General features: G+C 33.6%; 2 protein-coding genes across 6 annotated transcripts; both read right to left on the bottom strand.

The window, feature by feature from the left end:
* Window positions 1-858: 858 nt before the first annotated feature.
* On the bottom strand, window positions 859-5,249 carry LOC106777847. 5 transcript variants are annotated; one of them, XM_014665646.2, is made up of 2 exons: window positions 5,059-5,249; window positions 859-3,088 (listed from the first exon to the last, which is right to left on the bottom strand). In XM_014665646.2, exons 1-2 carry the CDS (start codon window positions 5,131-5,133, stop codon window positions 1,145-1,147), a joined length of 2,019 nt encoding a protein of 672 aa, XP_014521132.1. In that variant the 5' UTR covers window positions 5,134-5,249; the 3' UTR covers window positions 859-1,144. The 5 variants fall into 5 exon arrangements, with proteins under 5 accessions (XP_014521132.1, XP_022643099.1, XP_022643097.1 ...); XM_022787378.1 differs by having other exon boundaries at window positions 859-3,174; window positions 5,059-5,198; XM_022787376.1 differs by having other exon boundaries at window positions 859-4,729; window positions 5,059-5,171.
* Window positions 5,250-6,466: 1,217 nt separating this feature from the next.
* On the bottom strand, window positions 6,467-11,724 carry LOC106776370 (protein PAM71, chloroplastic). The gene is made up of 10 exons (XM_014663808.2): window positions 11,074-11,724; window positions 10,740-10,793; window positions 10,602-10,663; window positions 10,046-10,114; window positions 9,514-9,565; window positions 9,355-9,429; window positions 9,058-9,187; window positions 8,590-8,660; window positions 7,537-7,584; window positions 6,467-6,766 (listed from the first exon to the last, which is right to left on the bottom strand). Exons 1-10 carry the CDS (start codon window positions 11,503-11,505, stop codon window positions 6,695-6,697), a joined length of 1,065 nt encoding a protein of 354 aa, XP_014519294.1. The 5' UTR covers window positions 11,506-11,724; the 3' UTR covers window positions 6,467-6,694.
* Window positions 11,725-12,987: the final 1,263 nt, after the last annotated feature.

Genomic DNA, 12,987 nt, shown 5'->3' with positions numbered 1-12,987 from the left:
AAGAGATTGCAGAGTTGTATGTGCTTGCAATATTCTTATATGCTGGCATCAACTTTTGATAACCCTATAAAGACCTCTGCAAACATTTCACACATCTTCTACCGTTTACCATATCAGAGGGAGAGGGAGACGATGGAAGAAGAAGTGAAATGTTACAATGAGATAACAGGGAAGCAATTCAGAAGGCTATATTCTTGCCCACCAAGAAAAGCATATGCTTTTGAAGAAGACAGTCAGAATAATATAAAGTCGAGAGCCTTAGAAAGTGCAGCAATGTTGTCATTCACTAACTTTGCTTCCTCTCTCATGGAGTTTGTCGCAAGAGTTCAGCATTTGGTAGAGGCTGTTAATCAGTTATCCAAGATGGCCAAATTCAAGTCTGCATTGTTAAGTTAGGTTAAAATATTCAATCAATATAGGTACTCTATTATTTTAAACAAAATTAAGGTAATAAAAGTACGTTAATTAAAATTATTTTAGTAAAAATCAAAATTATTTATTTTATTTTCTATACTTTAGACCAGTTTATTCTTAATCATATCTTTTAAAATAAGTAAATTTAGTTTTTTTATCCAAATTCTATTAAATTAATTTAACATTTCAAATATGTTTTTCAATTAGCATGGTTAAATAATATAAATAACTCAAATATATTATAAAATACGTCTGAATATAAAATAAATTTAACAAAATTTAGTTAAAATAATTAATTCATACTTTTATTTGTCGGGTCTGTCGGGTCATTTAATTACTGATCGAATAAGTCACATTATTGATTTTAATTTTTTTCCAAAATTACAACTTCAATAACGCTCTTAAAACAAAAAGACTAAAGAATAATTTAATACGCACAACTAATTACAGGAAAACACAATGTTCTATCTCATTCATTAAAGAGACATTCTTAAAAACATTATACAAGGTCACACTGACAGGTTTTACTCGTAACAACCTGCTCTCACAAATTGATAGATAACATGTACAAAAGCAGAAATGAGGAAAGAAAGAAAAGCACCAACTACCAAATCAAAGTATAATGTCCTACCTTGCCATACCTTCCACATGTGTTCTCTCCGTTGTGACGACAGAAGATAAATTTCTGAAGTGAGTGGAAGGCAACAAAAGCAATAACTAGCCTCAAATTTTACTCTGGGACACCATGCAAGCTTTTATTTATCTCTGAGGGATCACTCAATAGGCCTTTCCCAAGGCTAGTACTGAGGCTAGAATTCCCCTTCAGCATTGCCATCAGACTTCCACCATGCACCCTGCCTTCGGGAACAGCTACCAACATTGGTGTATGATCTTCTTCCCCCGCTGGAAGATGAGTACTGGCAACTTCATTTAGTTTAGCATCAGAACAGGTTATCGCATCATCTTTCTGTGGGTTACCCATTTTGATCATATCCACATCCATATCTTGGTTAACGACAATCTGCTTCAGTTCGCCCAGTTTATCACGAGTATCCTCAATAACTGGTCCCGAGGATACGCCTCCATGAACTCTCTTATCCAGTACTAGCCCACTATGAAGTGCGGACGGACCTGTCTTCCCCCTTGCCGAGGAATAAGAAGGGTCACCCTGTTGATTGCTATATTCTGACCCAGGATGTCCCCAAGAGCATCTCTTCCTTCCTCCACGTGTCTCACAAAAGTTGGTGGCACCTTGTGCACCCTTTCCACACCCTTCAACCTTGCTTCTCTTGCCTCCCTCATGACGTACACAAAGATCAACTCGTCCTCTAGCTCTTTTCAAGCAATCAGGAACAGCACACCTCATTCCACCTCCATGTGCCACACAAAAGTTGGCACCTCCATTCACACTTTTGGTACAAATCCCACCACCCTGGTATGCACAGCATTTTCCTCCACCATGGCCTTTGCAAAGTGGAGTGGTCCCCCTAGCATCTTTGGTGCACCCTGGCGCTGTACAGCGTTTTTCCACACCATGCGCTCTGCAGAACATAGTGTTTCTCTGTGCCCCTTTAGTGCAACCAGAAGCTTGACATCGATGCCCTCCACCATATGAGATGCTCAGACCAGCTAAGCCTTCTGCATTCTTAGTACATTTTTCTGTTTGATGTCTCTTGCCACGGCCATGCCAAATACACAATCCAGATTTCCCACGGACAGCTTGGATGCATCCCTCATGATGACTGCATCGCTGGCTACAACCATGAGCAATACAGAAATTTGTATGTCCTACTGTGCTGTTAGTGCAGCCAAAATAGTCACATCGCCTGCCTCCTCCACAAGACTTGCAGTGCAATGTCCAGCCTTCAGCTCCTTTATTGCTGCTGGCTTTGTTAAACCTCCTGCCACCACCATGAGATATACAAAGTCCAGAAGCACCTTGGTATCCCTTTCCATATCCCTCAACTTGACAGGTCGTAGAATTACTGTTGCAGTGTAGTGGTTGTTTTAGCTGAGTTAGTCTAGAAGTGCAGGTAACAGAACTTTTCAGTTTGTCAGGTGAGGGATCCATAACCTTCTTTTCGGCCCGGTTTAACATTACACTAGCACCTGGATCAAGTGAAACAAGCCCTAGTTTCAATCTACATGAAGTTGATCCCTCATCTACATTTGGTGGTGTCGTGCTGAGTACTAATGGGATCTCCAAGTTCAACTGAAGAGGTGGAGACTGAGAGGGACTTACACAAACACTGGTAATATCCGATTTGGAGGGCTGTGTAGAAAGGCTTAACTCCAAATCAATTTTTGGATGCAACTCAAATATCTTCAAATTTGAACTAACAAGTTTTTTTGGGCTCTCTACCTTCTCACAGTCAAGATTAAGGGTAAAGTCCAGTTCAATATCCATAGGCATAGATGATTGGTCATCAATCTCTTTGACTGAAGATATAGCAGTGCAAGAAGTAGCTGAACTCTCCTTGCTGTCAGAGGAACTTGTTGAAAGACCAAGTCCACGAGACAAAGAGCAGGTGCTTTGCCCAATATATCCATCAATTAAACCCCACTTTCTTTTCATTCCCTTTGAAATTGAAGAACTAGGGAAGTCAAATTGTAAGATATCATCTGTACTACAGTCAGCTTCCGTTACTTCAACTTGCATCGAGCTACTCAAATTCTTGAAAGCATTTGCAGAAGGGTTAGCAGTGAAACTCGAGTTCTGGGACCTCACATCCATGAGACAATGACAGTATAGTTCTATACCTATCAATAAATTTCAATAGAACGTTTTCCTGATTTCCCCATTAAGAAAATTGGATATCTATAAAAGTCAGGTTAGATGCACCTATAAGTCGTACTATTGGACATCTACAAGAGTAAAATGCATCTCCCACTTACAAATCCTGAAGTATCACATCGATCCATCTAATAGAATAGAAGATTAAAGTGATCTTGAGATTATCAGTTGCTGTAGGTCACCTTAATTCAGAAAGATATGAATACTTCCAATACCCTGGTTGGAGGTCAATCATCTTGTTCATGACATACCACGTGGTTAACACTAGAACTTCTTCCAGAACAAAAATTATTGCAGTAATACTTTGACGTATTTGAGCATCACTCTTTTTTTTTTAAAAAGAAAGAATAAAATAAAGAGTAACTTTTTGGTGTTTATTTCAAGTACATTAAAAAAATTTAAACTTAATGCATTTTTATCAATAAATAACACTCGGCAGTTAAATAACAAAATTTATTGAAAAAGCTATCCAAGTCTCAACAAAAGAAAATAAGAAAACCTTGATGAGAACATGAATGAATTCTTTGTTCATGTTTCCCATGATAATTTTGAGTATTAGAGAGTTAAACATAGTTACTTTAGAGAAACAGAAATTAACTTCTCATGGATAACATCATAATTAATTATTCTTTGAAAAGTTGAAATGTAAGTTCGCCCCCTAACAAGCAAAAACATGACCAGCGCATCTTTTAATTTTGATAGTGTCCCCCTAGCAAGCCAATTCAACAGAAGATGTACACTTACATTCTCACTTTACACCTCTCTTAACTATAGATGACAGAGTCCGTCTATCGGAATCTGCCACAAGAGAAAAGCTTCAGAAAACTTCTTTAGGAGTAAACTATGAAGCTCAGATGAACGGACACAGAGACATAGATATGGTTAAATTGAAAAATATAGGACACGGAACACTGTGTATATACATATTAGTTTCAAACTTTCAACTAACACAAAAATGAATCTAATATATCTTTCTAATATTCAAAAAGCGAAAATTAGTGATCAAAGATTTGTTCCTTATTTTGTAATCATTATAGAAACTTAAACTTATGTAGTAAGTTTATAAGTTTATTGCTATGATTTGTGTTTATTAACATTGTGTTGGAGCCATGCCAAAATTATGTCAAATTGGATACTTTACCAATACATGTATCATACGCTCGTACGGGTGTCCAGACACGCTTGTCCAGCTTCATAGGTATAAATGGAGGGGGTTGATCGGTTAATGCTACGGTGGCAGTTTTCTAAAATTTTCCCCAAAGTGGCAACTCTAAGATTTGATCCCGAATTGCAAGAAGATATTTCACAGGGTCTTGACCACATCTACCATGACATAATCATTACTGAGTCCATATTAACAAACTTACTTGACTAATGCACTGGAAAAATATATTGGCTAAAATTCTTCCCCTTTTGGGCGCTTCTGGACCACCAAATTAAATCAGGTTGTTGAAACAGATGACAGCCAACTAAACCGAGAAAACGAGCCAGGAGAAATGACTGGCTTCAATGGTATCACAACTTCACATATAAGATGGACACCATCGATCAACTAAACAAAATATGAAACAACTAAACAAAATAAACAGAAAAATAACAGATAAAACCGAAACAGAGAATTTGAATTAGTGTACTTTGCGCAGAGCCGAGGCAGATAAAACAGTAAATCACAGTTACGACGGCTCCAAGTTCGTTTACACAATTCCAGCAAATCAAATCAGTTCAATAAAATTGAGATGGAAAAGGCACATAAATGGTTGGCTTGAAAAGAATCACAGCATAGTGTATTAGTGTAGCAGATGAGCATGATCATAGAGAAATTAAATAGGAAGTAAAATTCAATTTAATACCTCGCGATAGTTAACAGTAATTCCTGGAGTCGATTTGATATAGTTATGTTGCTCCCGCAGAGCTTGGGGAACCATTCTAGGGTTTTGACCTTCGAAAGATTGGGATTATGATTTTCTAATAAAAAACTGGAAAGGAGAAGGGAGAAACGAGACATTGATGATACAAAAAATCATGCATTAGGTTCAGGAAGAATGAGAAGGTTAAGATATAATTTTATAATTGTAAACTTTAAATTTTAAATAAATGATTAAATTATAGAAATAAAACATTATATTTTAGATTTTGAAAAGTTAAGATGTAAACAAAAATAGAATTGTTAATTTGATAACAATTTTATATCAGAGAGCTAACGAGAAGAAGGTGTACGTATGTTTTAAGAAAATAAAATTAATAATAATAATTTTATGTTTTAATTGTAAAATACACTTAAAAATAAAATACAAATATGAAGTGTTAATAATATAAGAAAATTTTAAAAGATGATTTCTTTATATGTTAATAATATAAGAAAAGTAAGAATAGTATAAGACAATAGGATTTATATAAAGTAAAATAAAATTTCATAATATTTATATTAGGAATGACTTAAAATCTTTTTATTTTTTTTAGTCTTAAAAATTTTCAACCATGTCCCTTAATTTAAAAGAAATTGGTATAGTTTTTCCAAACACAAGTAGTTTGTCTTATTTACTTTTAAAAACGTACTTTAGTTACTATAAACAATGACGCTTAAAGAGAATAAATAAATAATTTTTTAATTCATATGTAATTTTTTGGTTGATGGAAACAAATAGATGGATTAAGTGACTCGGATCCGATTTTTTCACGTGTCAGAAAGTGGTAAAATATATTGATAAAAAATTCTCGATTTTTGTTTTAATTTATAGTAAAGGTAATTCAAATTCAAGCAAAGTTATCAAATTCTTCCAAACTCATTAAATAATTTCTTTAATTTAAAAACTAGAAAATTATATCATGAAAATAGTAATTAAACTAACAATTTCAATTCTTAAATTTTGGCAAGTGTTGCCACCCTAGTAACTAATTTAAGCATCATATTTGACAGTTAACTTCACTATAAAATCAGTGTAATTAGAATCAGTTTGAATATTTTAAAACTAAATGTTGAAAATATATATTTCATCATTTCTATTAATCCAAATATTAACTCAGATCTGTGATCTTTAATGAAGTGTCGCAATGAAGTATCTTTGCAATAAGCTTCAGATTTGATTACAAATAATAACAAAGCTTTCTTTGATTAAATTTCCATTTATTTTCTGTGCATCAACAAACACTGATATAGTAAACTAATCAATTATCAATAATTAAATAACAATACTTCACATAATTTATGTAACTAATTTTTTTGTTTAAAATAAAATTACAAATTCTTAATGACTAGCATGGCATAATTTATAAGCATCACATTCAAAGGCAATAAGCTATTCCTACAAACAGGTTTTAGTTTGTACATTTTTTTTTTCAGAAAAAACAAAAATTACACATTTTTCCCTTCTCCAGCCACGATCAATAAAACTTAATAAATGGAGTCTAGAATCATATAACTCTAGAGGTCTTTCTTTACGTCATAGATCACTTTGCACTGAGATTATATAGCATTTCTTTTAACTCCTATTGCACAATTTCAAATAAGGTTACTGCAGCAANGACGAGAAAGAGAACACCTCCGATGTAGGAAATAACCTTCAAAATGATTGAAACATTGTTTTTAGTTTACAGCAGCATAAAGATATGACAAGCACGACCCACACCTTTTTGTAGCACTCATTATATTGACTAAAATTTATTGAAAACTATATAAACAGAAGAAAGATTCATACAATCAGGAATACGATTCACTCACCAAAATATGTGATTTTCAATAGTATTTATGGTATAATAATATATAGCATGTTAAAAAATGCATACTGGAAATTGTATTGTAGTTTTTTCTATTGGAAATATTCCGAAACAGAAACACAAGTTTAGGTCTGGGCTTAAATTTTGGTGTATTATCGAAGTGCGTGGTTAGAAAACAACAGCATTTTTCTTAGACTTAAACAAGATGCTCATTGCTCTTTATTACCAACCGGGAGGGGGAGACTACAGTTTCCTATATGTTATCTAGGTGAATGAACATGTTCGTTCCCAATAAGGTTCGAGGATCATCTAACATGTTGCTACAATTCACAGCGTTCATATATTTTTATGGTAGAGTAGGGGAATTCCAGGGTAGAAAATTATCAACAGAAGATCTCCATGAACCAGATTCTATAACTAGCAATAACTTATTAAGTAAAGCATTTTGAAGATCATTACTCATATGATTAATTATCTACTTCACATGATAGCATGTGCATGTGTAGAGAATTCCACATCTATAAAATCTGATTCTCTTGCTTAACGGGGAGAACCGTGTTTAGAACCAAGTAAATGCAGAATATCAGGAATGCAAGCTATAAGCAAGAAGTTACCTTCTCTGATAAATACGTCCCAAGTAAAGAGCCCCCTAGTACAGCTAGCTGCGTATAAAAGAAAAAATTGAGGATGTAAGAGCCTAAAGTTATTTACAAAGATGTAAAACATAAGGAAAAGACAGTCTGAAGCAATATAAATTACATGAATTAGACTCTTCCAAAATATTCAAGGTCTTCTCCAGATAGCATAGCCTTATTTCCGGTGCTATTTTTACGAACGGTTATTATTTATTAATTTTGAGCTTGTTGTGAGTATTAAATATAGATTATGAAGGGAACAGAAATATAGCTTATTAGTGTCTTATATGTTTTTAAACGATGGAGAAAGATGCTCTAAAATAAATTGCCAAAAAGAGCCTTCTGTAACACACAAGGAGGATGAGGTGGAAAATTGAAACGCGGAATCAGGGTTTGTTGCAATAGAAGAGCGCGTGGCAGCAGATCCTTTTCTCACGGGATTGAGGAAAACATAAAGAATTGGAAAGAGAAACACATATTTACGAGACTTTTTGGAATGACGAAGGCATACATGTGGGTACGAACTTTCTTGCTGATAGATTTTCTCTGCTCTTCTTCTGCTCTCTGGAATTCCATTCTTACTTTCTCTTATTAACCACATTCAGGTGTGGCGTATTGGTACAGTTGCTGGAGTTGGACGTCATTTATGGCAATTTCTTTTAATTGTATTTTGCATTGTTGTTTTTACTGTACAAACTTATTGGAGGAAAGAGTGATTGTTCTTCATCACTATTATAATAGTACAGAGGAACTACTGTTATATTGGCTATTGTGTGTTAGTCAAATTGTTTCCAGATTTAGCCCTGTTTCACCTTCTCAAAGTGTCTGTTTAAATTATCCTTGCATTTCCTCACTGTTAACACATTTCCTTTTCTTTGTTGCACTTCAGTTGGAGATTTGGGAGAATCCAGTTTTCACGTTCCATTGCAGAAGCTTAAATTAAATATTTTATGTTTATGTTAAACAATGCGCATTTACAGTTAATCCCCATATTTAGCAGTTGCTTCAATTTATAACTGAAGAAGGGGTTACCAAAGTTGCAACACCATGACCCGCCAGTGCTCCAGCTATGACTCCAAGGGGAGAAGAAGCTGCTGCAAGAGCTGAAAAGTAGGGACAAAAACAATTCAGATTATCTGAAGTTGAGTTCAGTGCATGACGAGATGCAAGACAACATGTATGGGTATTTGAAACAAAAGAAAATTCAACAAGAAAATTATATTAACTGAAATTGGGCTGATCCAAAATAATTGACATCCAACTTTTTGCGGACAAAGCATATAAGTTAGCTTCAAGAGTTGTCAATATCAATATTTATTTATTTGTACATCAGTTTGTTTAATAGGGATTTCAGATCAAGATTTTTGTCTCCTATACTTTCAAACCAAAAGGAATGGTAAAATCATAAAATTTTGATATTAATAATGACAAAAACGATGGTTCTAGGTATAAGTGTTCCATATATACTTTGAAACCAATAATGCTAACGTTAGAACTCACCAATTGTGGAGAAAAATGACTTATCACCCCATTCGGCGACAAAAACTAAGAGAAAAGTACTGGCAGCTGTGCTAGCAGCAGATAGTATTCCAGCACCATTTCCAGAAAATTCAGAAACTGCTAGCTCTGCCTGGTTAACAAAAGCAAACAAACATTAAATTGCTTGAACCCAAGAAAATAAAATATCGTGAACCCCGACCATTGTGAACAAGTTCAAACTGAAGAGTAAAAACTACCAGAATTCATACATCCAACCCAATGTGCTGCAATAGATGATAAATAGATATCAAATATTACCTCCTTCTGCTCTTCATCTGATTTTTGGCCATCACTAGATGAGGCATCCAGCAGGGTAGAGACCCCAAAGTACACCTGAAGTCCATTCAGTATTACTTAAGAGAGGGTTAATCTAAAAACACTCTGCAGCGCATAACTAAACAGGAAGGTGATATTTACCAATAGGCAAACAGCAGCAATATCATCAATAGGTAAATCTGTTTCTCCAAACCTGCACAAAGCAACCCATGAGGTGAAGTTTTAGAAAAGTCGTTCATAGTCAAATTATGCATTCACGTTACATGGTTTAAGACACAAGCCCAAAGGAAGGCACAGAAGACAAGTATAGATATTTATATAAAACAAGGAACTTTCAACAAACTAAAGACATGTATGCGTGACAAAGTAATAAATTTTTTGCAAATTAATAAAAGTATTCAAAAGAAAATTGGCATTATATTATGATAAAAACTGATTCATGATTGACAAAAGGTTCCTACAAGGTGGAAAACAACAATGTGAATTATTTTCAGACCGTAACATGTACAATGTTCATCATCAACAACATGAAACTTCGCATGGAACTATAATTTATTATTTGTAGAATGTGAAGAATGATTAGGGCTATTTTCACTATTCCAGTATGTCCAAGTCATATAACTCATTTTATAGTTACAGTTCATAAATATTTCTACGAAATAAAGAAAATAACCTGAATGGCAAGATTTCATCAACATAATGAAAAGTTCTCCCAAGGACAACAGAGATCAGAGTCATTGCCCTGTCAATAGCAAATAAATACTAAACATTAATAATTTGAAGACACATGCATGCATCATCTGGAATATTTGGCATTTATAAAAGTGTCACTCTGTACTTTTTTATGCGATTATTTGACTTCTAGACAGAAACATAAGCTTGAAGAATTCTGTACAAACACACCACTTCGCCTTCCCATTCCAGAAGGTATATGAAGAAATCCATTATTGTTCACAAGCCAACTCCCTGCAGGATTTTGATTGTTCTATGATGTGAAAATGTTTTCACCATAGTGTTTACGTTGACGTGCATGCATGGCGACTAATTATAAAACAGTTTAATTAGAAAGTGTCGGCAGTGGAAAATCTAATCACAAATTAACCGGTTGATATTTTATTAGTTGATAAAAAATATTGATATGTACAAAAATTAAACTGTCCAAAAAACGCAATCAATCAAGACAAAAATAATCAAGAAAATCTAAATCACCATGAAACGATAAAACATACGCAAGTGCGCTAAACGTCCCAATAAAAACAACACCAGCTGTATTCCTAGCTGCAAGCAGGGCCTGCATACAAATTACAACATCAAATTCCCAAATCACCCGGGTCGGGTCGTATCGTTGACGATTTCTGTGCACTTACTGCAATGAAAAAGGTTTTATCTCCCAGTTCAGAGAAAAATATCAGCAGAAACGCCTGTGACAAGGCATAAAAGAATAAAAAGTATATTAGTCTTTGAGCAACATAATCCAAGTAAACCTAATCATTTTACTTAAAATGGTGAAAAAAAATAACAGAAAGAGTACAGTGTAAATCTGTAACTGGATCCAAACAAGAAAGTAACAATAAATGTTGAATAAGAGTAACGAAAAACTGCATGTTCCACAGTCAACTGCAACGAATTGCGGTACTTGAAATTATGCTCTTTTTTTGTAAAACATTGTAATTAGAAAAGTGGCAGGGAGATTTTCCTAACTGAAGCAAAACCTGTGCTTATGTCATCAAAATCCCCAAATTCAGGAGATAAACTGAAAGCACTGGAAAAGTCAGAGGCAGCATGAGCGGGATAAGAGTGTTTAAGTGTGAGGAAGCCGAAGAGCATCATAAACTTGAGAAGCCTGACGGATAAATTAGAATGAGCAATTGGAGCTAAGGGGAATTTCCAATTGGAGATTCGAGCAAGTGATTCGAGTGAATCGTTGGAATTCTTGCAAGAATGAGAGAATCCCTGCGTTGGGAATTTGGTTTCATTTGGGGGAATTGGGGAAGAGGTGGCGAAGGGTGAGAATTGCAGCTTCTTAGAGCTGCGAAGAGTGGAAGGAGGAAGAAGGAGAAGAAAAGAAGATGAGGCGAATGAAGAGAGTGAATGCGAGCGTAGGAAGGTGCTTGTCACATAGAGAGAGTGCATTTCGAATTTCTGTGGCGGTTCGCTCAGCTTCTGGCTTCGTTGATGATAAGCCTCGCGCCACCATTCACCAACCAACTGCTCCTGCTTATGATCTTTTCCAAATTCTCTTCTAAAGTAACCGTCAGTGCTCTCAGCGATTTCTACAGACTTTATTGGGCTCAATCGGAACCCAAATTGATTCTTATTTATACAGTTTTGGATGCGCCCACGTATATTCTTACTGCACCCCCTTTTTTAAAATGCCAAGTTTGCCCTCTGTTATATTACAAATTCAACCTCCAAAACTAAGCACGGCAAATGGAGGGAGTACGTATTAGTTAAATCACATCTCATACTTATCTCTAATCTAAAAATAATATTTTTCTCCCAACATCAGATATCAATAAATAAATTATAATTAAATAAGGATTGAATAAATATTAAATAATAATATAAAATAGTCAAATTAGTCAAACGTTTTCCTTTAAAGAATCAGATGCTACATACTAATAGTCTTACTTAACCAGTGAATAAGGGGATTCCTTAACAAATTTGAAACATATAAAGTCAGCAGTACTCATGAGTCAGATTCATTTGTCATTCCAATTAAAAACTTCCTTTGATGTTATCTGTGTCTTTACTTTTCTATTTTTGCTTTGAATATTGGATTTGAAAAAAAAAAGTATATTTAAGGGTAAATTATTGTATAGAAGTTTAAGTCAATTACTAAGCAAGCTTTTTGTTTTTTTTTTTATTATTTTCAAATGATTCAAACAAGAGTGTGAGCAACATTTATTCTTTTTAATTATATTTAAATTATGCAATTTAGATGTTTTTAAATTAAGTAATTTGTAACACTAATTTTACGTCTAACGCACTTATTGAAAATTAATTATAATATTCTAGATTGCATAATTCATATTTATATACAATCTTTTCAAATGATGGTGTGAGCAATACTTATTCTTTTTAATTAGGTTTAAATTATACAATTTGTATACTTTTTAAATTGAGAATTTGCATTTATATACGATATTAAAAATTAATTATAAAATCCTAGATTACATAATTAAAAATTTATATTTATAATATTTAAGTTTTAAATTGCACAATGAAAAGGAAACACTTCACAAAAAGAGTTTCAAGCTATACAATATAAAATTATAAATTTATTTTTTAGATTAATAATCTAAAAATTAAATACTAAATGTACTTCAACGTTGATCTATCTTGGATTTGGAAATACATTTTTTATTGTATAATCTGAAGTAAATTTGAAAAATATTTTCGAGTTTCACACAATCTTTTATTTGAAAAAGAAATAATCATGAAAATTAAATGTTAACGAATGAAACTAAATAAATGATAACTATTTTAAATCGATATGTAACTTATGTATGATTTCATGTCAACATATTATTGATATAATACATCTTAGTTCAGTGTTAAATTTTAAATTAATTTTGAGTTAAAGAGTTTTCTATTTAAACTAATAGATGCATG

The sequence above is a fragment of the Vigna radiata genome, chromosome 11 (genome assembly GCF_000741045.1).
Source record: "Vigna radiata var. radiata cultivar VC1973A chromosome 11, Vradiata_ver6, whole genome shotgun sequence".
NCBI lineage: Eukaryota > Viridiplantae > Streptophyta > Magnoliopsida > Fabales > Fabaceae > Vigna > Vigna radiata.
This window is presented reverse-complemented; position numbering and strand designations above follow the sequence as displayed.